This window comes from Triticum aestivum, chromosome 3A, assembly GCF_018294505.1.
Source record: "Triticum aestivum cultivar Chinese Spring chromosome 3A, IWGSC CS RefSeq v2.1, whole genome shotgun sequence".
Taxonomy (NCBI): Eukaryota; Viridiplantae; Streptophyta; class Magnoliopsida; order Poales; family Poaceae; genus Triticum; species Triticum aestivum.
In genome coordinates, this window is record NC_057800.1 from 1,686,188 (window position 1) to 1,712,121 (window position 25,934).

Consider the following 25,934-nt stretch of genomic DNA (forward strand, 5'->3'; position numbering starts at 1 on the left):
TCTAGCCTCGAGACTTGGATTTAAACTTTCGGCACGTCGCCATGAGTCGACGAACCTCACAACCCCCTCTTTTTTTGGTAAAATCAGTAATCCCTTGATCGGGCCATAATCATTGGTGTAGTGGAAACATAGTTCAGGTGCGGTTTTGCTCAATCTGCTTTTGACCTTTCCACAAAAGAATATAAAGATCAACAAAGCACGATGATGATCGACAACAATCACCACCTCTGTAGCCATGATCTGCCTCGACGTCCTTCTCATGGGCTGGTGTTCCTCTGTGGTTGGCTATAGCCGGTAGGCTCCTCTGCAATAATGCGGCTCCCAGATTTAGCAAGTGGTACGCTTCCATCTATAAACTCCTCATTCATTCTACACGCAGGCAGCTAGCTAGTCTAGAGAGTGAAAGCCAATAGTACAGGAGAAGCAGAGCTGGCCGGCAAATATCTTCCACCGGCCGGCCCTCTCTTCTCCGATGGATCAGGCTCCCCATGGGGCAGCCGCTTCACTAGACCTGTCCCTGACCCTGGCCCCCGTGACACCGCCATCACCAGCAGCACCCCCATCCTCCTCCTTTTGGGCTGAAGGAGACGCCGCTGCCGGCCACGGCGGCCATGGTGGCCATGCCGGCGAAGGGAGATCGAGGCGGCTGTTCTCGTGCCTCTTCTGCGACAAGAAGTTCCTCAAGTCTCAGGCGTTGGGGGGCCACCAGAATGTGCACAAGAAGGAGCGGGCCGGCAGCTGGAACCCCCACCTCTACCTCCAATCCGACCACGGCGACCGGCCGGCCACCGCGGCGGCACAGGCGCCAGCGAGTTGGCCAAACACGCGCCTTGACGACGGCGAGAAGCAGTTGCAGCAGCAGCAGCAGCTTGATCTCAAGTTCTCAACCTCAAGCTTTAATTAGCTAACTCGTGTGTATGTTTTTATTATCTTCCTTTCAATCTTCTTTTCCTCCTTGTTGAACTAGCTATTAGTCAGGTAGGTGTGTGTGTGCGCTAAACGTAATCACACATGTTCGTCCTGTACTGTACATATACTTGGGTTTGCACTACATATGGTCTTCCTCTGTCTCCGAAGTTTTTCTTTTCTTTTGCGAAAAATGACTCTAATCTATTACTGTCTCTGATTGTGTGAAAAACGTCTTATATTTTGATATATAGAGGTGGTATAAATATTAATTAGAATTTAGAAATACGAAGTATTCAAAACATAATAAAAACTACATCAAGGTCTTTTTCACATCAGCTCCAAGGTTACTGACAAGAAATTTTGTCTCATCGATTTATCGGATACATATTCGCAAGAGGAAAGATTGAGAAAAATCCGTGATCAAGTTGTGCAGCTTTTCTTTCCATGGTCATTGTGAAACTGGACGTTGTGTTGTGTTTTTTCATTGGTTGTTGGTTTGATGGTTTGTGTCCGTGGTAATCTGCGCGTGGTTGGTTGTGTACCTATCAAGCGCTTTGGTTACGTTTGACGTCGATGCTGCCAGGACTTCCATGTCGATCTGGATGAACTATTTATCAATTTCAATGAAATTGAAGCTGGCATGCTTTTATCAATTTTGTTTCCAACTTTTATCTGCGTGTCCATATTTCTCCCCACCATACATTATGCATTCCCCCCTAAATTTAGTTTATATATATGCACTCAGGAGGATCAGTTCTTCAGGTTGTCTCAGCTGCAGCAAAAAACAATTAGCAAGAAGAAAGTTAACGAGTGTAACAGTCAAATGAAATGCACGGCCCTTAAGTCTTTTCTCACTGACTTTGAAAGAAAAGACTTTTCTTCACATGTACAGCGCTAGGAATCTCTTGGTGCCTGCATGGACCATGCATGCCAAGCCGTACGACCATGTGTAGCCCCTGCGGACTACTGGACCGCAAGATGCTTGCTGTCTATCTGACTGACATGTGTACGGGCATCAAGATACGTGTGCACACGATATTACACCGCAGGGACCGTCGGTCGGATTGCAGGCAAATTAGGAATTTGTTAACGTGAAAAAATAGCGCTACTTCAATGTGTCGTGGAATTAAAAATGGAAAATTTGCATTTTCTGGTAGCAGGGTGAATAATGTAAGGAACGCTACTACCAATCTACTGCATGATAGATATTCGGCTGAGGAAACTCTCTCTCCTCCCCTCCCACACCCTTCACTTGCAATTATTAGAGAGTTAGATGTTTGAATCTGGGCACGGATAATGAAAAAAAAACCGTAGTACTGAAGTAAGACTAGGCAAGAGACCTGCCGAAGAAAAAGAAAAACGAAAAAAACGAAGAGAAACATAAAGAAACGAAGAAATCAGGTGAATACCAAAGGAAGAACAAAGAAAAAGGGTAGAAAGACATTTAAAACAAAGAAAACTGATCAAAACCAAAGAAAGCAGAAAGAAGAAAAAGGAAAAAAACAAAGATAACCAGTAGAGAAACATAAAACATTTGAAAACCAAAGAAAGCCGTAAAAAGATAGGAAAAACCATTAAAACCTAAGAAAACTGAAGAAGAAAAGAGAAAAGAAGAAGAAAAAAACCCGGTAAACATCGTAAAGAAAACCACAGAAAAAGAAAGAAACAAAGAACCGGCGAAAACCGGACTGGTGCCCATTAGATAGAGAGAGGAAAGAAAAACCAATTCTACCGTGAGCGAATGGAACCCGAGCGAACGAACACACATGTGCGAGCAGCTAAAAAGGCAAGACGGGCCAGCAAAGAAACTTTCACGCGATACTAGCATATGGCTTGTCAAGGCTATGGCTAGCCATTCCGATTCTATTAGGAATCGCCTACGGGCGAGCAACGCGATGATTTTCATTGATGTTGTTTATTCTTTTGGTGCTTATCACAGTGTAGCACGGTTTTTCTTGCTTTCTTCTATGTTTTATCTTTATCTTTTCCTTTTTTTTCTCCTTCGGTTTTCTTTGATTTTCTTCCTTTACCCTTTTCTTTTTCGACTTCCTTTTCTCCTCAGTTTTCTTTAATTCTTTCTCTACTTTTCACCGATTTTCTGCATTTTTTGGTTTATTTATTTTTCTTTTCTTCTTTTCAACAAATTTCTAAATTTTTCATTCGCATTGTATACTTTTGTATCCATTAGGACTATATTTTTAAATGAGAGTTTCAAATAGCCGGCTATTAGCCCATCTATAGCCCGGTAATAATTGTTTGTGCAGGGTGCCATTGAATGATAAGCTATAGAACTCATGTACATTTGTCTGGAAAAGTTTGGAAATAGCCGGCTATAGTGTCACTCTAGCCCCTCTCTAGTTTATTAGGAGGACCGCACTATTTGGGTTAGCCCGCTATTTAAAATAATTATTTTTACACGTTTAATATTTACCATATATATGTTTTGATGTCTATATTTTTCATACTTGTTGTACAATTTTCATATGAAACAGAAACAATTATTTATAAGTATTTCATAATTTTAAATACATGACTAACATGTTTTATGAAAATATATTGTGAATATTGTTTTATTGAATACATGTCAAATACACGATGAAACATTTTTATGAACTATGCACTTTTTTGCATTATACAAACATTGTTTTAATGCACAACACATTTTTTACACATTTTTTAAATGTCATGTACATTTTTTTGAGCAGTCGTACATTTTTCTTCAAACACATGACATTTTATAGATGTTCCAAAAATATTGTGTGCGCATGATTAACATTTCCATGCACATTGTTAACGTTTTGTACTTTATATATTTATTTTTTACGTTTTTCTATGCACATTTAACATTTTCCAAAGGCAATATTAACATTTTTGAATTTTATGTAAAGTAAGGCAATATTAACATTTTTGAATTTTATGTAAAGTGCTTTTAGTATAAAAAGGTAAAAAATATGTAGGCGGAAAATAATAATGTTAACAAAAAAACGTAGGCAATGATGATGGCAAGTGGTTAGTAGGTCGGGCCAATACCTACTCACTACAAGTGAGGCGTGGTAATGAAGCCGCGTCGACCTCGGGTGAGGAGGTGATCCATCATTATTTTCTTCTGTGGCTGCTATGGAGGTGCCGGAGGCAGGTGACGAGCATTGGTGCCAAGCTCAGAGATGTTCTGTTATCTTTTCAGTTTTGTCATGTCGGTCCTTACGTGACTTGTACTTTGTTCTGATATGAATAAGACACGTATTACCATGCAAAAAAAAAAGAATTACCTCATGTAAAGGTCACTCCCACCATCTCGGGAGCTGACAAGTGGTGTGAGCCATTTGTCAGCAAGATGAGAGTTTCGTTTTTTCATAGTTTCATTTATTCAAAATGTTTTATCTTTTGAATCATGCCGTCCAAATTTAGAACTGTTTTCATTATTGGATTTCTCGCGTCGAGATCTTAGAAACTAGATCGCATGCTGATAGATTTCGACAAACTTTTTTCACGAAATAAATCAAAAAAAGAGAAAAAATACAAAAATAGATAAAAACAAAAAAACGCAAAAACTGACAATTGAAAAATACGAATTGCGGAAAAAGGGAAGACCAACCAGAGCTGGAAGCACGGTTGTGGTTTTTCTTTGTGAGAAAGACAATTGTGCTTCCTCGCGGAAGCAAATAAGCAATGTTTTTTTTCAGAAGCACGCGGATGCAAATCAGTTCCTTCATTGGAAGCAAATCTATGCTTCCAATGACGTTTAAACTAGATTAAACTATCCTTCATTGGAAGCAAATCTATGCTTCCAATGACGTTTAAACTATCCATCCAAATTAGGAATTTGTCAGAGCATGTACAGCCGGACAAATCCAGGACCTCAAACATCCGCGGACGTGTCCGGACGTGTCCGTGGGTATAGATCGGCCACTCCATAAATTCGGTTGTTCACATCCGTGTATCTCATATACGGTACCCTATACCATACTAAGCATGGAACGTGGAACTAAACAATGTAGATCATTGAAAAGACATAGAATGGAATATAGAAATGCACATTCCGATCACCAACGGATCTTCAAAAGATTTCCAAAGTTCACATAATTCACATAAACGACAAGCAAGTTTAAACTATATTACTAAAAACTTGAATTGAAGACGGGGACGATGGAGCTTCACCACTTCCTCGCCGGACCTTCGCCCTTCCGGTCGCCGGCGCAGCTGTAGGCATCAGCGGCTGGTGAAGGGTCTTGGTCGTCCGAGGAGGAGGTGCAGCTGTTGTGGTCACCGTCGTCGGAGTCGGAGTCGGAGAGGACGATGAGCCTGCCACGGACCGCCCTGTCCATCTCCTGCTTCAACTTGGCGACCCGAGCCGTCTTCACCGCTGTCTCCTGCACCTCGCGATCCGACAACTCAATAGCAAGTCGGAGCACCTTGGCGTTCTTCCATGTATCCCTCTCCCGTGCATGCTGGTGTGCACATGCAGTCCGACGACGCGGGCACTAGCACCCACCACTGCCCGCGTGGAGGAGCGGCCGACGGGAGAAGGAGACGGCGTGGGAGCAGTAAGACTGTGTTTCCCTGGAGTTGATGCGCAGGCCGGGAGGGTCCAGCTCCGATGCGGGAGCTATGGGGACGCTGTATGGAGCTGCCGCCGGTGTCCACCTTGAACCGCTCCAGCGCAATGCGGAGGGCCATCTCCTCCTCGTAGTCGAGCTCGGAGCCAGAGTCCCTATCGGAGCTGGACATCGGAGTGGATGGGATCGGAATCGGGGAGGGAGAGGAGAGGACGGAGCGAGTGAGAGTGAGCTAGTGTTCGGAGCGAGGCGCCAAGATTGGGGTTTTTGTAGGACAGTTGTGGGGTCGGTGGTGGGCCCGACTGTCAGGCGGACGCGCCCGGGCGTGCCCGGACCGCCCCATATCCGCCCTATATTTGGGCTAGATATGAGGGGTGCCGATCAGTCCGGGCGTTTGTCTATTGTTTGAGAGGTTCGGTTGGATCTTTTTTCTTTAACCGATCAGTGACCGGTGGCCTGCCTGGATGTTTCAGACGGGTATGAGAGGTCCGGCTATAAATGCTCTTAACAACATAATAACGCGACCTCGCAAAAAGACAACATAAAGACGCAAAAAGCAGTGCTACTTCAATGTGTCATGAAATTACAAACGGATAATTTGCATTTTCTGGTAGCAGGCTAAAAAATGTAAGGAGCACTACTACCTACCTACTACATGATAGATATCCAAGTGAGGAAACACTCTCTCCTCCCCTCCCACCGTCAGTTGTGATAAGTAGAGGGTCAGATATTTGAATCGAAGCGTGGACAATGAAAAAAAATGCAGCACTGAAGTAAGACTAGGCAACAGACAGTCGACTATCTGCCGAAGAAAAAGAAAACCAAAAAAAGAAAGAAAGAGAAACGTAAAGAAATGAAGAAAGCACGGGAAAACCAAAGGAAGAACAAAGAAAAAGGGTAGAAAAACATTTCAAGCAAAGAAAACTGATCAAAACCAAATAAAGAAGAAAGAAGAAAAAGGAAAAAACAAAGATAACCAAAGATAACCAGTAGAGAAACATAAAACAATTGAATACCAAAGATAACTGTAACAAAGATAGGAAGCACATTAAAACTGAAGAAAACTGAACAAAAAAAGTAGAAAAAAAGAAGAAGAAACTCTGGCAAACATCCTAAAGAAAAACCACAGAAAAAGAAAGTAACAAAAAACCGGCAAAACCAAACTGGTGCCCATGACATAGAGAGAGGAAAGAAAAACCAATTCTACAGTGAGCGAATGAAACCCGAGCAAACAGCACACAGGGGCGAGCAACAAAAAAAAGGTAACACGGGATAGCAAAGTAAACTACAGGATACTAGCATAGCTCTTGTCAAGGCTAGAACTAGCTTTACCATGGTATCACGAAGCTCTGTTTTTGTTGACACCTCAGGACATGTCTGCATCAAGATTTTCAAGGGATCAACACATGCGGAGAATGCCATGGCGTGATTGGAGGAACTGCAAGTGACGAAGGTAGGGTCTTGGATGCGATGAGGACTTTGCTTCACATGCAGTTGCCTAGACTTGGCCTGCGGGATATGTTCCTGTCCAAACTGGGAACCAGTTCCTGTGAGCCTGGTCGTACGAGACTTCTAGTAGTGGACTCCGCAAGTGGGGACGACAACATTGGAGGACTTCTTTGTTGGTGGTGCTTCATTGAGTACCGAGTCGTGATTTTCAGGGTGGAAACTCAAGGTCTGGCCTTTGTTGGTTGTGCCTCACAATGACCTTGTCGAAGGCATTATTTTGCGAACGCGGTCTTCTCAAGGATGAAAACCTACGATCTTTGATTGAGCAACGACAACGCTTGTGCATTGTTTTTTTTCGAAGGCGTTGCTTTTGGAGAACCTTCTTTTTAGTTTGGATGTTGTCTGGTGGTTAGAGTGTTGCTACTGCGGATGATCAATCACCGTGGCGGGGTCTTTTTTTCTTTTTTGTTCCTGTTTTTTTAGCTGTGTGCATTTTGGACGTTTCTAGACATCTTGTTGGTGCGGAAATTGAGTGTAATTGATATCTACTTTCTCCGTCCGGAAATACTTGTCATCAAAATGAATAAAAGGGGATGTATCTAGATGTATTTTAGTTCTAGATACACCCCTTTTTTGTCCATTTTGATGACAAGTTTTTTCGGACGGAAGAAATACTTAATATTAATATATTCTTCTTTTAAAAAAGGCTAGTGCTCGCCCGTACGGATACCTATTAGGAATCGCACACGGGCGAGAGCAGTAGGATTATTATTGTTGTTGTTTATCGCAGTGTAGCACGGTTTCTCTTGGTTTCTTCTATTGTTTTATCTTTTTTATTCGGTTTTCTTAGATTTTCTTCCTTTATCCTTTTCTTTTTCTGTTTCCTTGTTTCCTCAGTCTTCTTTGATTCTTTCTCTAGTTTTCATCGATTTTCTGCGGGTTTTTGCTTTATCTATTTTTCTTTTGTTCTTTTCAACAGATGTTTACATTTTTCAGACGAATTGTATATTTTTTATCCATTAGGAATATATTTCTAAATGAGAGTTTGAAATATGCAGCCATAGCCAACTATAGTCCAGCTATAATTATTTGAGCAGAGTGCTGCTGAATAATATGCTATAGAACTCATGTACAATTGGCTGAAAGGTTCAGAAATAGCCGGCGAGCCCCGCTCTAGCTTATTTGGAGGACCGAGCTATTTGGGTAGCCTGCTACTGAAAACAATTATCATTACATGTTTAAAATTTTCCAAATATATGTTTTGATGTCTATATTTTTCATACATGCTGTACAATTTTTGTTTAAATGTGAAATAGTTATTTATAAATGTTATATATTTTTTAAATACATGACTAACATTTTTTACAAAAATATGTTTTTAATTTTTTATTTAATACGTGTCAAGCATATGTCAAATACACATTGAAACACTTTTATTAACTATGCAAACGTTTTTTTTTGCATTATATAGTCCCCTGGAGGTCCCCCGCAGATGGTAACCTCCGGTTATTGGCTCCCTATGGTAGGACTCGCTGTGGGCGGCACGTAGCCGCACCCTTAACCGAAAAACGCTCGCGCCCCATTTTATATATAAAGCAACAGCCAACAACTCAAAGCATAAAACTCAACGCCACACACCACACACCCAAGACATTCATGCAACAGTGCATAAGAATAGCCACACCACCCACACCACTTCAAGCCAGCAAGGAATACAATTGGAGCCCTGCTTGAAGTAGTCGAAGTACCCCCCAGCATGACGGAGAAGTCACGGACAGACACACCTGCGCCTGACGAACGGTGGCCTCCAAGACGGTGCCTTCAGGAAGGGAAAGGCACCAGGGCACCGCCACCGCCAGATCCAAAGGATCAGGTTTTCACCCGGACCAAACAGAAGGTGGAGAGAAACGCAACGACACCCTCGAGAAGGGGACGACGTCCGCGGTGGCCACCGCCGTTAACCTGGACCAGGCCAGACATCATTTACTCCCTGGCATACTCTCCGCCTATGAACCCAACCGCAATCGCCGAGCACTAACCACCACGCCGCCTGCACGGCCATGCCCACCAGCCCGCACCTGAGCTACACTCCCCATCCAAGAGCATCGCGGCTCCCACCATCAGGGCCACCGCCTGATACGTCTCTAACATATCTATAAGCTTTTATTGTTCCATGCTATTTTAGTATCAATCTTGGTTGTTTTATATGCAAGAATATATCATTTTTTGGAACTAACCTATTAATTTAGTGCCAAGTACCAGTTTTTTTTTGCCTATTTTTGGTTTTCCAGTAAATCAGTATCAAACAAAGACCAAATGCCACAAAAAAATTTGACAATTTTTTTTTCTAGACATAGGAGACCCTGAAAGCTTCAAGACGAGGCCAGAAGGCGAAGGAGTAGGCCACAAGGCACTTGGGCGCACCCAAGTATCTTGTGGGCCCCTCATTCCTCCGTCTGACCTAATTCCACCTTTATAAATTCTTTAAAATCGGAAAACCAACAAGGAGCCACATACAATATTTTTTCGACACCGCAAGCCTATGTTCTTGTGAGATCCCATCTGGAGGCCTTTTACGGTACTCTGCCGGAGGGGGAATCGACCGCGGCGGGCTTCTACATCAACCTTGTTGCCCTTCTTATGATGTGTGAGTGGTTTATCATAGACCTACGGGGCTATTGCTAGTAGCTAGATAGCTTCTTCTCTCTCTCTTTGATATTCAATACAATGTTGTCCTTGATGTTCTTGGAGAACTATTCGATGTAATCTTCTTTTGTGGTGTGTTTGTTGGGATCCGGTGAATTGTGGGTTTTTGATCAGATTATCCATGGATATTACTTGAGTTTTCTCTGAACTCTTTTATGCATGATTGTTATAGCTTTGCATTTCTCTCTTATCTATCTGTTTGGTTTGACCAAGTAGATTGATTTATCTTGCAACGAGAGAGGTGTTTTGTGATGACTACTAGGAAAAGGCCTACTAATGGCGCACCTAATTTGGCCATTAATGGCGCATTAGTGGTGCGCCATTAGTGCCACGCCATTAGTATATTTTACTAATGGCGCACCACAGGTGCGCCATTACACTGGTGGAAAAAAGGCCTTTGGTCGCGGTTCGCAACTGCCATTAGTCGCGGTTGCGCAACCGCGACCAAATAAGCGCGACTAAAGGCCCGTCCACGTGGGCGACAGGCGGCCGTCGGGGCGGAGGACCTTTAGTCGCGGTTCTTCTGGCCAACCGCGACTAAAGGCCGCCACAGGTTTAGGGTTTTAGCCCCCCCCCCCTAAACCTGTTTTCTGTTTAATTTGTATTGTTTTATTTCTTTTGTGCTTTATTTTAATTTTGAAGGAGTTTCATATATTCTACGGTACTACATACATGCATATGAATGTACAATTTCAAATAAATTTGAAATTAGAACCAAAAAGAATTCAAGAGGAATATACAATATATATTCAATATCATCGGATGACCATATACAATTTTGAACAAGTTTCCATACATGATTTAATGCATATAAAGTTCTACGTCCTCGTAATAGTGTTCTCCTTTAGGATGGAGGACTTCCCTGCTGAACCATCCAGCTAGTTCCTCTTGAAGTGGTCGGAAGCGAGCTTCTGGACTAAGCATCCACCGGAGGTTATTCCTCTGAGCATTGGTATCACTCGGAACCCGCTCAGAGGTGTATCTCCGGATCATCTCACAGACATAGTATCCACATAGATTGGTCTCCGGTGGCTGAATATCCCCAGCATTCTTAGCCTTTAACATTTTGAATTCTAGCTCTTTTTTGAATTCACCGACCTTTGTATCTACGAACCGTCTCCAAACCCTACGAGGCAAAGAAAATTAAATGAACAAGAGAGTTATTAATTAGTTACTTGATATTAGGAAATGAACGAAATAGGCCGATCGATATAGAGCGCAAATGAATGAAAATAATTACTTCTGCAGCATTCTTCTCATGCCGCCCCAAAGCTTTGGATCCATATTCACAGAGTCATGGACGAGACATTCTGAGGTGTTAACTTTAATTACTAGCAGAATCCAGTGGAACCTGCGGACACGATACATGCACAGTACGTCATGCATAACTCATCGATTAGCCGGCCACATACCATGCATGGAGTAAACAAAAGAGAATGTGCTCAAGACAGAAACACTCACTCAAAATGGTAAGGAAATAGAATATCACTTTTGAGTTCCTGCTTTGTAAGGAAGTGCCACAGGTCTGCCTCCACGTCGGCGGGGTGACGCTCCAACACATGTCCATTAACGATGTGTGGGTCAATGAACCCAACATCATGGATGTTCCTTACTCTGCATTCCTTAATCTTCATTCTGCATGTATAATAGCGGACACAACAATATAGTTATGACATATATATAGTGCAGGCAATATGAACGAGATGGGGTAGAAATTAATAAATCACTTACAGAACGTAGCAACTGATGATAGATTTATCGAGCTCGCGCAGATTGAAAAGCTGGAACAATTCACTCAGTTCAATTTGTACATAGTAATGTTTGAAGTGATGCTCATGTCTAACTTCCGCATAAATATAATCTTTGGCGTTTTTATTTTTTATGTAACCCTTGTACCATTTCAGCAGACCTTTCATTTGTGGAGGTAGATCCTTTTCCTGCGCAGGCTCGACGAGAGGCCCATTCTTGACATATGTAATTACTACCTCCTTCACTGGCGCCTCATCAAGGCCTAACAGTTCACGAAGAGTAATACCTAAGTTGGTCGCTTGTTCTCTGGCACTCGTTACAGTCAATCCCTGTGCTGCCGCAGCTTGTATGATCTCGGGGGCATCCGGACAGAAGGCTTCCACTATAAGCGGGGCAATCGATTATTTACTTTGTTCCCCGAGCTGGGCAACTTGTTTCCCGCTTTTTTTACTTTCGGCCTTCTCCCGCTCTTTGTTCTCCTTGAACATGAGTGCCTGCCTGCGAAGTTCACGTGCATAGTCGTTAGGCAGATTCTTCGCGGCTTGGGACGGTGTGCTCAAAAATGACTTAGCCCACTTCTTTTGCTCATCAGAAAATACTGGCTTGGGCTCGGGCTCTCTTTTCTTCTTGCAGTCCGCCTTCCATTTCTCCAAATCAGCAGCCGCGGCCGCGTCGACTTCCTCGGCACTACGTTCCCAAGGCCTTGTGGGGAGAGGCTTCAGTGATGGCTCCGGTACCTTTGTGGTCTTAGGTACATAAGGGTCCGGGTTAATAATCCAGGACTGCTTCTGCTTCTTTGCCGGAGGTGGATTGGGGGGCGGCGTCTGATCACCCGCCGGACGAGGACTGGGGGGCGGCGGCTGATCACCCGCCGGACGTTGTGGACTGGGGGGCGGCGTCGGCTGACGTGACGGAGGTGTAGGTGAACCACCACCACCACCACCACCACCCACCGCCACCGCCACCGCCACCACCACCACCGTAGGGGGGTGGACTTGTTGTCCTTGGCGCCTCGCCTGGAAACTTGATAAACTTCTTTTGCCATAGAATGAAATGGCGCTTGACATCTCCAAGTCTTTTCTCCCCTTCAGGTGTAGCAATGTCAATCTCCAGGTCCTCAAACCCTTGGACTATGTCCTCCACCGTGACACGAGCATAGCCACCTTGAATGGGGTTGTTGTGGTGGAGTGCTCCAGGTAAACATGGTAAAGCACTGCCGATGGCTACCTTCATGGACATGTTCCCGATAGGATAATACAGATGACATTCTTTCATCTCCTTTATATCGTCCACGGGGTAGCGAGGAGGCTCCGGTGAAGTAATTTCGACCACCAGAGGCTCCGGTGCAGTAATTTCGATCGTCGGTGCATCTGCACCAGCCGGTGGGGCCTCCGTGGAAGCCACGCTGCTTCTCCGCTGCTGGCTTCCGAGATCCGCTGGATGATCTTCATGCTGCACCCGAGCTGCATCTCTTTCGGCTACTAGTACACTCATGGTTTTCTTCATCACATCCATTTCCGATGCCAACCGCGCCACAACATCTGCTTCCCGATCCATCTTTCTCTTACGGCTTCTGTAACCGTACGGGTCATCGTTCTGGGGGAACCCTATTTTCCACGGAATGTGCCCCATGCCTCGTACACGTCCTCCGTGTTCAGGATTCCCGAGGGCTTTTGTCAGCGCGTCGTTCTCTCTGTTGAACTTGATCTTCCCCTGTTGAGCATCCCTCATTGCGTTAATAAGGGCTTGGGTGGGTTTAATTAATTTGCCCCGGTAAACACACTCCCCTGTCTCCGGGTTCAGCGTTCCCCCATGCCCGTACCACCAGCTTTTGGCCCTTGGGTCCCATCCCTCCGTACCTGGACGGATTCCTCGCGCCGTCAGCTCGTTCTCCATCTTCTCCAACCTAGGCACCCAAATGCGATACCCTCCTGGCCCCATAACATGATTGTACTCCTTCTTAGCCGCATTTTCCTTATTTTTTTTCGATATTTGAATGAACTGCTCCGATTTCTTTTGCTTCACAAATTCTGGCCAATCATGTTTCAGTTTCTCATATTGTCCTTTGAAATCCGGAGTCTTGTTCTGCTTGACAAAGTCATGGACTAGATTTTGCTTGAATTTCCGGAATGCGTCGGCCATCTTATGAAGAGCGAACTGTTTGACTAGCCTCCTCCTCTCCTTGTTTTCCTCAATCTTGTTACCCTCCTCATCGAATTTGTTGTATTCCGGAGGTAGAACGAAATGTTCCATAAGCTTCTTGAAGCAATCTTTTTTTGTTCTCTTATCGACAAAAGTGAAACCATCAATTCGTGCCTTCTTTGGCTCATTCCACTCCTGGACGGTGATCGAGACGTTGTCTCTAACAATGGCTCCGCATTGGCTGACAAACTTGGTGGCGTTCTTGCGGGGCTCCAGCGGCCTGCCGGTTGCACTGTCGACAACCTCGATGGTGCATGTTTCTCCTTGTTTCATCGTCTTGGTTGCGCCACGCTTTGACGACGTACTCGATTGTTTCGACGATCCGGCCGAGGGCTAAAATAAGAAAGAGTCGCGCGCGTTAGTACACACATATTTATTCAAATCAGTTAGTTTGTATCACCAGAGGCTCAATGTATATATATACCTCGGCGCCGGAGGTGGTTGCTACTTCCATTTGAAGATCGTCGTTTATCGACGTTTGTTCGGCATCATCTTGCTGACGGCGCCCTTCATCTTCACCGTCAAGGTTCAGATAAGAAGAGATATCATCTTCTTCTTCTCCGGTCGGCACATATAGAATATCGCCGTTTATGATGCCGAACATATGTGCTTCACCGTCCGGATCATAGTTGTCCATAATCGGGTCAGCTCTATCGTCCGCCATTATATCAGTCCTGAAAACATGTAGTAAAAACAAATTAATTAAGTGAAGAAGGGGGGCGGTGGCGGTGGCGGTGGCGAAAGGGCGGTGGCAAAAGGAGGGGGCGAGGAAGGGGTGGGAGAGGGTGTCGCGGTAGAGCGCGAGACGGGGCGGCAGACGACGGCGTCACGGAGAGGGGAGGCGAGGACAACACATTTATAACCCTCGCCGTCCCCTCTCGATCCCTAAAAAAACACCGCGCGCATCGCCGCCCCCCTCGCCGCCCCTCTCCGTATAAACAAATTGTCCGAACAGAGCTTGGAGTAGAGTGGCTAGGGTTTGGCCAGGGATGCGGATGGAGACGAATATATGTGGGGTCGGGATGGCCCATGTGCAGGGCGGGGGGTGCTGGCCACACTCTTTTTTCTTTTCTTTTTCATTTCATTTCATTTTTTCTTTTCCTGTTTTTATCCTTTTCATCTTTAAAACAATTCAGTATATCAAAATATAGCAATGAAAAAAGATATTTGAGAAATCATAAAATGTATGTGAATTCAAAAAAATGAATCATAAAATGTTCATGGATACAAAAACATTGTGATTTTGCAAAAAAAAAGGTTTTCAAAAAATGTTGATGATTTTGTGGAAAAAACAGGAATAAAAACATATTGTGTATTCAAAAAATGTTTAGGGATTTCAGAATAGTTCACGTATTTAATTTTTTCACTGATTAATGACATATTCGTGAATTTAAAAATTATTCGTGTATTTCAAAAAATTGATTTTATTAGACACAAAAAAATTCATCAAAACAAAAAAATATTAATGAATTCCAAAAACGTTCATGGATTTGAAAATATGCATTATTTAAAATGTTCACAATTATTTTTAAAAAAATCACAAAATTCTCTCTCTCTCTCTCTCTACTCTCTCTCTCTCTCTGCTCTCTCTCTGCTCTCTCTCTCTCTCTCTCTCTCTCTCTCTGCTCTCTCTCTCTGCTCTCTCTCTCTCTCTCTCTCTCTCTCTGCTCTCTCTCTCTCGATCAACGCCGGCGAGGCCGGCCGCCGGCGAGGGCGGCGAGGCCTCTCCGGCGAGGGAGGCCGGCGCGGGGCGGCGCGGTGGTGGGCGAGGGAGGCCGGCGCGGGCGGCGAGGCCTCTCCGGCGAGGGAGGCCGGCGCGGGGCGGCGCGGTGGTGGGCGAGGGAGGCCGGCGCGGGCGGCGTACTAGGGCGAAAGGGGGCGGCGGGCGCCGTACGTGGGCGAGAGGGGGCGGCGGGCGACGGCGGGCGGCGTCGAGGGCGAGGTCGACGGCGGGCGGCGTCGAGGGCGAGGGCGGCAGGCCTTCGGCGCGGCAGAGGCAGAGCGGAGAAATGGAGGCGACGGGTCGGGCGCATGTATTAATAGGCCCCCCCTTTAGTCGCGGTTGGGGAGGCGACCCGCGACTAAAGGGCATTTAGTCGCGGTTGGGGAGGCGACCCGCGACTAAAGGAGAACCTTTAGTCGCGGTCGGGGAGGCGACCCGCGACTAAAGGGTAACCTTCAGTCGCGGTTGGGGAGGCGACCCGCGACTAAAGGACTTTTTTGGCGGGTTTTTCGTTCCCGCGCGCAACCACCTTTAGTCGCGGTTGGGCAGGCCAACCGCGACTAAAAGTATTTTCCAAATACTTTTTCTTTTTCAAAATGTTAAAAATACAAATAATATATCAAAAAATTCAGAAAAATAAAACTAATTCAATTCAAAATTCTAAAAATACAAATAATATATCAAAAAATTCAGAAAAAAAACTAATTCAATTCAAAATGTTAAAAATACAAATAATATATCAAAAAATTCAGAAAAATAAAACTAATTCAATTCAAAATTCTAAAAATACAAATAATATATCAAAAAATTAAGAAAAATAAAACTAATTCAATTCAAAATGTTAAAAATACAAATAATATATCAAAAAATTCAGAAAAATAAAACTAATTCAATTCAAAATGTTAAAAATACAAATAATATATCAAAAAATTCAGAAAAATAAAACTAATTCAATTCAAAATTCTAAAAATACAAATAATATATCAAAAATTCAGAAAAAAAACTAATTCAATTCAAAATGTTAAAAATACAAATAATATATCAAAAAATTCAGAAAAATAAAACTAATTCAATTCAAAATTCTAAAAATACAAATAATATATCAAATAATATACCAGAGGCCGGTCGTCAAACTTTGGTATCCATGGAGCGTCATGGACTACATCACCCCAAATTTCATGTATCATTCGAAAATGGACACCAAACACATCACGGGTAATATAATTCACATGATCCATTCAACAAAGTTTGGTACAATAAATTATTACACATCATTTCTTCCCTTGTGTCCCTGCTTGCTTACGATTGTGCCGTATCCATGGAGCATCCTCATCATTTAACTTAATGCTTGGGTCGGTGTTGACTTTGAAGGGCGGAATTTCAGCAAACATATTATAATCTTCTGACATGTCTGTCTTGTCCTCCACTCCCACGATGTTTCTTTTCCCTGAAAGAACAATGTGGCGCTTTGGATCATCGCATGATGTACTGATCGTTTTCTTATCTTTCCGTTTCCTCGGTTTGCTACTCATGTCCTTCACATAGAAAACCTGAGCGACATCTTTCGCTAGGACGAATGGTTCGTCAAGGTAACCAAGATTGTTGAAATCCACCATTGTCATTCCGTATTGCTGGTCCACCTTTACCCCACCTCCTGTTAGCTTGAACCATTTGCAACGGAACAAAGGGACCTTAAAGGAGGGTCCATAGTCAAGTTCCCATATCTCCTCTATGTAACCATAATATGTGACCTTTTGCCCATTCTCGGTTGCTGCATCAAAGCGGACACCACTGTTTTGGTTGGTGCTCTTTTTATCTTGGGCGATCGTGTAAAATGTATTCCCATTTATCTCGTACCCTTGGAAAGTCGTTATAGTCGAAGATGGTGTCTTGGCCAACATGTACAGCTGATCTACAACATCATTGTCATTCATTAAATGTTTTCTCAACCAACTGCCGAAAGTCTCCATGTGGGCCTTCCTAATCCAGGATTCAGGCTTCCCCGGGTTGTCCGAGCGTAAAATATTCTTGTGTTTCTCAAAGTACGGAGCCACCAAGCTGGAATTGGTCAGTACAGTGTGGTGTGCTTCAGTCAGAGAATGGCCGTCCATACATATCGTTGATTTCCTTCCGATCGTGCCTTTTCCACTTAGTCTCCCCTCGTGCCGCGATCGAGGAAGACCAATCGGCTTAAGGTCAGGAACAAAGTCAACACAAAAGTCAATTACCTCCTCATTTCCATAGCCCTTGGCGATGCTTCCTTCTGGCCTAGCACGGTTACGAACATATTTCTTTAATACTCCCATGAACCTCTCGAAGGGGAACATATTGTGTAGAAATACAGGACCGAGAACGAAAATCTCTTCGACTAGGTGAACCAGGAGGTGCGTCATAATATTGAAGAAGGATGGCGGGAACACCAACTCGAAACTGACAAGACATTGGATCACATTGTTCTGTAACCGTGGTAGAACTTCTGGATTGATTACCTTCTGAGAGATTGCATTGAGGAATGCACATAGCTTCACAATGGCTACTCGAACATTTTCCGGCAGGAGCCCCCTCAAAGCAATCGGAAGCAATTGCGTCATAATCACGTGGCAGTCGTGAGACTTCAGGTTTTGGAACTTTTTCTCCGCCATGTTTATTATTCCCTTTATATTGGACGAGAATCCAGACGGGACCTTCATACTGCTCAGGCATTCAAAAAAGATGACCTTCTCTTCTTTGGTCAGAGCGTAGCTGGCACGACCTTGAAACCATTCCGGATGCCAGTCATCAGGGTCTTTCAAACGTTGCTGGTCCTGCCGTGCTTCCTTTGTATCATTTGTCTTCCCATACACGCCCAAGAAGCTTAGGAGGTTCACGCAAATATTCTTCGTAACGTGCATCACGTCGATTGCAGAGCGGACATCTAGGACTTTCCAATATTCTAGCTCCCAGAATATAGATTTCTTCTTCCACATGGCTGCGTGCCCGTCAGCTCCCTTCGGAACTGATTGTCCGCCAGGACCCTTTCCAAAGATGACTTTCAAATCCTTGACCATATCAAATACCTCAGCACCAGTGCGTTCCGCAGGCTTCGGCCGGTGATCTGCCTTGCCGTTGTAATGCTTGCCCTTCTTTCTTACTGGATGAATTTTCGGAAGAAATCGACGATGCCCAAGGTACACGTTCTTCTTACAATTTGGCAAATGTACACTTTCAGTCTCATGTAAGCAGTGCGTGCATGCATTGTATCCCTTATTTGACAGTCCCGAAAGGTTACTAAGAGCAGGCCAATCGTTGATGGTTACGAAAAGCAACGCTCGTAGGTCAAATTCCTCTTGTTTGTGCTCATCCCACACACGGACACCACCCCACAGCTGTAAAAGTTCATCAACTAATGGCCTTAGGTACACATCGATGTCGTTGCCGGGTTGCTTCGGACCTTGGATGAGCACTGGCATCATAATGAACTTCCGCTTCATGCACAACCAAGGAGGAAGGTTGTAGATGCATAGAGTCACGGGCCAGGTGCTATGGCTGGAGCTCTGCTCGCCAAAAGGATTCATGCCATCCGTACTTAGAGCAAATCTTATGTTCCTTGCGTCAGCTGCAAAATCTTTGAACCATCTGTCGATCTTTCTCCATTGCGTTCCATCTGCGGTGTGTCTCAACTCCCCGTCCGACTTACGGTCCTCTTTGTGCCATCGCAACAACTTGGCATGCTCTTTGTTCCTGAACAGACGTTTCAACCGTGGTATTATAGGAGCATACCACATCACCTTGGCGGGAACCCTCTTCCTGGGTTTCTGGCCCTCAACGTCGTCACCAGGGTCATCGCCTCTGATCTTATAACGCAATGCAGTGCATACCGGGCATTCATTCAAATTCTCGTATTCACCGCGGTAGAGGATGCAGTCGTTGATGCATGCATGTATCTTCAGAACCTCTAAACCTAGAGGGCAGACAACCTTCTTTGCTTCGTACGTACTGGCGGGCAACTCATTATCCTTTGGAAACATATTCTTCAACATTTTCAGCAAGTTTTCAAATGCCGAGTCAGCTACACCTGCCTCTGCCTTCCATTTCAGCAAATCCAGTGTGCAGCCCAGCTTTTTCAGACCATCATCGCATCCGGGGTACAACGCCTTTCTGTGATCCTCTAACATGCGATCCAAATTCTCCCTCTCCTTTTCAGTTTCACAGCGTCTCCGTGCATCAGCAATGGTCCGACCAAGATCATCAACGGGATCATCACGTGCCTCTTCTTCACCTTCCCCTTCACCTTCAGCATCCTCCATGAAAGTATCACCGAAATGAGCAAGATAGCTTTCATCGATGAAATCATCCCCTTCTTCATCTTCTTCCATTATAACCCCTCTTTCTCCATGCTTGGTCCAACAATTATAGCTTGGCATGAAACCGTGCCGAAGCAGATGCATGTGAACATCTCTTGAGGAAGAGTAACCCTTCTGATTCTTACAGATAACACATGGACAGATAACAAAACCCCCCTGCTTGTTCGCATTAGCCACTACGAGGAAATCTTTCAAACCCGTAGTGAACTCGCCGGAGAGTCGGTTACCGTACATCCATTGCCGATTCATCTGCATTATTATAATATAAAATATATAATTAACCATCATGCATTTGTTAAACTAACTAGCTACAAACAATATAAATTAAACAATGAACTGCACACATGCATATTTTATCAATGACACATCAAAGGTTCATCAAGTTGCTAACCGCGATCGAGGAGTGTGGCTCCAACACTTCATGTCATGTTTGTTTCATGCTCTTGGGGCATTTCATCAAACACCTTATGTGCATAAGAGGAACCAAAAGCAAACCTACACCCACTTGTGAAGAGAATGGCTCCAAATGGCTAAGTGTTGGCTGCTGGATGGGTATATATAGGGGAGGGGCTTTAGTTGCGGTTGGCCTGGCAAACCGTGACTAAAGGTGCCCGAAGGCCTTTAGTCGCGGTTGTCCTCGCCAACCGCGACTAAAGACCCTCACGTGCGCCAGCTGGCCACCGAGCGCCCTGGGCCCAGGCCTTTGGTCGCGGTTCACCTCCAGAACCGCGACTAAAGGTCCCATTAGTCGCGGTTCCTACAGCTTCGCGACTTATGGGGCTGGACGGAAGTCTGTTTTTCCACCAGTGTTAGTATATGGTATAGTAATGGCGCACCTCAGATGCGCCATTAGTATATACAACAGTGCGCCATTAGTATGCCCCCCAGGGGGCCATGTATACCCAGGTGCTTTGGCATACTAATGGCGCACAACAACAAGATGCGCCATTAGTAACTTCGGCATACTAATGGCGCACTGTTTAATGATGCGCCATTAGTATCCTTTGGTATACTAATGGCGCACTGTGATGTGATGCGCCATTAGTATGAATATTAGGTTTTTTTTATTTTTTAATTTTCTGTTTTTTGCACAGGTTACAAAATGTATAATTGGACAAAATATAGACAGCCCACATCAACAACAGATTCATCGAATACAATAGAAGATTACTCTCTGAATACAATTCATCATATTAGTCTCCGAATACAATTCATCATATTAGTCTCCGAATTGAAAAGACCGAACAAAGATAGAACATTATATTACAAGTCTCGAGACCGCGAGTAGCGAGTTTGTCTTCACATTACAAGTCGATATCGATCATCTAAACTACCATCACATAGAAGAGAGCTGCGGTCATCACGATGAGCATCATCAAGATGAAACTCGTCTTCATCCGGTTCATCCAACGCTCCCTCCCCTCTCCCGCTAGATAGCGGGCGTATCTAGAAAAAGTCCTAAACTAAACCTATACTAAACTATCGAGTTCTTCATCTTCTGCTTCTTTCTTCCAGTTCATCAACAACAAACAAACATGAAAAACTTGATCAAGGTTTAAATGTAGCATTCCCCTTAGCAAAATGCCTTTGCTGTAGGAGCTAGCACTTACGAGTTTGGAAACATTAGTCAAACCCCAATCAGATTAAGTTGATCAAAGAAACAGTAGAAGAGAGCCAACACTGCATAAATGGAGCCAATAACCCAAAAGACAGAAGTAGAGCCAGCAAAGTATAGATCAAAGCCAAACCCAAAGATCAACTCAAACTAGAACTAACTCCATGATTAGGGGATCCCTCAATTAAGCTTGGGTTAGTTTTCAGATTAAATCCAACAAACCCACTACTAATCAACTAGCCCAGAGGTAGGGTTTGAAGTAGGGATTGTCCTCAGGCAGCCTAGTAGTGCTAGGACTATTGCATCATTGGATCAAGTAGTGCAACATCTTTAAGTAACGATGAGAGCCTCAGGACACCATCATTGGCATGGCAAGATTAAGGAGCACCTGTTCTTATCAGTGAGAGTAGGAGAGAAAGCAAGAAAGTGAAGAGACCAGTGCAGCATCTGTTCAAACTAGATTTAAGAGAGAGGGAATTGGCAAGGAAAGATATAGTCCATAACCTGCAAGAAGAAATAGGCCATTGATAGCACATTTATTAAACATCTGCTATAAGCAGAACACATACACCCACTTACACATGGGTACTATTCTGTATATAGGTACACAAGCACAACACATGCACCTGGTATAGATAGGAGTATAAGCATGCATCTAAATTATCTGAAACATATGAAATAGCTAATGCAAAGAAAGAATTATCACTACATGCAACCGTCAGGACTATGTCCTGTACAATATACAACTAAACCACCAGTAGATGATGTACTAAACCATACAAGAAATACCAATACATAGTATTTAGATAAAGACTAGTATATATCAAACACAGATACCAGCTTGAAAGAGAAACTATAATTTTATACCACTACAGGAGCAAATCATGAAGTACACAGAGTAATTGCAGTAAAGAGATGAATCAGTATATGTTGATCAATAAGAGAGTTACGGCTATATACAAATGAAGGACTATATCCTTTATAAGATAACAAAGAAACAGTAGCACTTATGCATATGAACAAACAGAACCAGCAGCCAACCAATAAAGAAACTAGCATGTGCTATATGACAGGAACAATAACATCTATAAGACCAAGATAATTGAAATGATAGGCCAACATTAGGGTCATGCAATCATTCGATCCCATCATTGCAGCACTAGTTGAGCAACAAATCAAATATAACAGTAGTTCCATTGGTTCAACCAACAAGTTAACAAAAGTTTACTTCCCACTACTAATTTTGCAACTCGTGATAATAAAGAAAACAGAGCACAAATAAATAGGAATGATCTTTTCCATGACACAAGCACAAACAAAATCACCTATACGCATGAAACAGAGCAAGGTACTAATATAGCAGCACAAGAGCGGGAGCTACAGGTAGGAGACGGATTCACAGGAGAGGAGGTTGGTCGATGCCGCACACGACCACGTCGCCGTCATGCGGTGGATGTTGTAGTCGAGTTGGACCATGTGCGGGGTGTCGTCGTGGCGGTGGATGACCTGGTTGTCGTCATCATCCACGGAGGATGCCTGCTGCTCCGAATCTAACAAACAAGTAAGTGCTAGTGTCGTTGATCTAGTACATAAATTAAGCAAGCTAGTATAGGAGACACGCGTGCTGCTGCTAGTATCTACAGAAATAAATCAAGCTGCATGTGTGTGTGCTTGAGCTAGCTTAGTATGTACAGTCCATGGTTGGGCTCCAAAACTAATAGAGCATGCTAGCGTCAACAGAATCAATCACAAGGTTATTTTGTTGTTGTTGCTAGCAGTGCTAGCTGTATGTATTGATCCATCCATCCATGACTTGTTGTATCTCTAGACTAAGTGCAGCAACACAAGAAGGACTAAAACTACAGAGCACATGTGTACGTAACTACTATACTCATCCATGGCAAATTGTACCAAACCATCCATACATAGCCAGATTGCAATGGAGTGGATTTAACACAAGACATGAAAAATTGACGAGCCAAATGATTTTTAGTATTACTAACTTGAAAGGAAGCTCACTGTTTCCATCTTCTATCTATCCATGATTTTATTTTTCTGAAGCAAGCATCAAAAAGCACAATGACAATCGAATTTCACACAAAAACTGAACCAATACTTGCTGTTATGTAGTGTCCATGACAATTGCAATTCATGTCCACTCCAGATCAGATTTGCAAGGGCTAGAAAGAGAGGTTGTAGCTCACCATGTATGGGGGTAGGAGGTGGATGCAGGGGAGGGGTGGAGGGTGTCCTGCAGAAGAAGCTTCGCCATTAGAGCAACCTGCACAAAACAGAGGAAGGGGAGATGAATAAATCATGGTGAGGAAAAGGGCCTTCCACATGATTAGATCGGGAAGAGAAACAACAACAAAAATACCAAAAAAATCCCTTCCATGGCGTGCTGTACTAGGAGCAGCTCCTCTCTCTCCGCTAGGGTTTGGGGCGCTGGGAGGCTCCATGGTGCCGCTGCGTGGTGGCGGACAAGGGAATCCATCTCCATGGCGGCGTCCCGCCCCACGGAGGTGCGCCCCTCCTGCTGTCGTCGTCGGCACGCCCATGGCGACCTGCAGAGAAGGAAGAGAAGATGAGGTGAGGTGAGGAGGAGATGGTGGGCGAAGGAGGGGGAGGGGCTTACCAGTGCTGGATCCGGTCACCTATGGCCTCGCCGTGGCCTGCCATAGCGGATCCTGGCGAACAAAAGGGGATGCAAAACCCTAGCCAGTGGGGGAGCCGCAGATCTGCATGGAGGTAAGCCAGATGCGGACCAAGGGGATCTCGCCGGCATGCTGCGCGCGGCCGGAGCTCGCCGGAACCGGGCGGCGTGGGTGGCGACGGCGGCGAGGGAGAGAGGGGTTCGGGGGGAAGAGAGGAGGCGACGAGGGTTTGGGTGGGTTCGAGCGAGAGAGAGAGAGTGTGTGTGTGTGTTGGTGCGTTGGGTCGGATGGATGGATGCATGTCCAAAATATCTTGTTGCTGTCCACTTACTAATGGCGCACCAACTCTAAATGCGCCATTAGTAATCCAGGTTACTAATGGCGCACCTTCTGGTAGTGCGCCATTAGTAGTTTTGCAAAAAAAAAACATACTAATGGCGCACTGTTCCACATTGCGCAATTACTAATTTAAACTAGTAATGGTGCACGGTGGAACAGTGCGCCATTAGTAGTTTTGCAAAAAAATATAATAAAAAAACAACATTAGTGGCGCACTTTCCGACAGGTGCGCCATTACTAGTTACAACTAGTAATGGCGCAGTGTGTCTGGATGCGCCATTAGTATGTTTGGACAGGCGCACTAGTTCAAAATTTTTTTTGATACTAATGACGCACCCTGGGCCAGGTGCGCCATTAGTAGTTTCAGCTCTAATGGCGTATCAGAAGGTGGTGCGCCATTAGTATATACTAATGGCGCACCGCTTGTCTGGTGCGCCATTACTGTCAATCCCATCTATAGTCCTTTTTCTAGTAGTGATATATGGGTTCTGTGGTGCTCTATATCCCAGTGACAAAGTAAGGGAGAAGACACATATTTGTATTGTTGCCAGTTTATTCATATTACTTGAGTTTACTTTGTCTATGTCATGTCATCTTGCTTAAGGCGTTACTCTGTTTTTTATGAACTTAATACTCTAGATGCATGCTGAATAGCGGTCGATGTGTGGACTAATAGTAATAGATACAAGCAGGGAGTCGGTCTACTTGTGTCGGACGTGATGCCTATATACATGATCATTGCCTTGAATATCGTCATAATTATTCAGTTTTCTATCAACTGCCCAATAATAATTTATTTACCCACCGTATGCTTTTTGTTTGAAAAAGAAAGCTCTAGTGAAAATTATGGCCCCCGGTTCTACCTTTATAATATATTAAAATTCAAAAATACATTGTTGCAATTTATTTACCGTTATTTTATTTTGTGTTTTTATTTATCTATCACTATGAGATTTGATCCTTACAATTAACCGTCAAGGGATTGACAACCCCTTGTTTGCCTTCGATGCAAGTATTTATTATTTCGTGTGTATGTGTTCTTCACAAGGTCTTGCGAGGTTCCACTACTGGATTGATAAGCTTGGTTCTTAACTGAGGGAAATACTTATCTCTACTGTACTGCATCATTTTCTCTTTTCCGAAGAAATTCCAACGTAACTCATAAGTAGCACCGCCCCGGCATCCAAGACCACCCCTCCAACACCACCACGGAAGAGAAGAGAACCACCGGTGAAGAGTAGAAGGCCGCTCCTTCCTACCCAAAAACGAAGCCATGGTCGGGACGAGTTCCAACCGGCCTGGACTGGGCAAGGGGAGAACAATAGCCGCACCCTTAGGGTTCGCGACAGGCGAGATATATTCCTAGCATTCCTTTTTTGCCCATACCACAAAACCGATCAAACCCAATGGAAATCGGCGGGCCGGCCGACTACAAGCAACCGACGCTTTACTACGCGAGGAATAGAACGCTCGTACGGGTTTTTTTTTTTTGGCAAGGTTAGAACGACTTGTACGTACGTGCTGGCCTGTGCTTTTGGTGTTCGTCCGCGTACCTAATTTTCTGGCGCTGAAAGTCCTAGTGCTATACTTCACCTATGTCCGTGTACGTCCCTGAGTCAAGTAGCTGCCGGATGTTTTGTCCGTGTCAAGGACAAGGTAATAACGGGATTGACGTGGATACGTTTATAT

At 44.3% G+C, this 25,934-nt stretch overlaps 1 protein-coding gene across 1 annotated transcript; it reads left to right on the forward strand.

The window, feature by feature from the left end:
* Window positions 1-364: 364 nt before the first annotated feature.
* LOC123057413 (probable transcriptional regulator RABBIT EARS) lies at window positions 365-1,053 on the forward strand. Its single transcript, XM_044480404.1, has one exon. The coding sequence runs from the start codon at window positions 473-475 to the stop codon at window positions 902-904; it is 432 nt and encodes a 143-aa protein (XP_044336339.1). The 5' UTR covers window positions 365-472; the 3' UTR covers window positions 905-1,053.
* The last annotated feature ends 24,881 nt before the right edge of the window (window positions 1,054-25,934 follow it).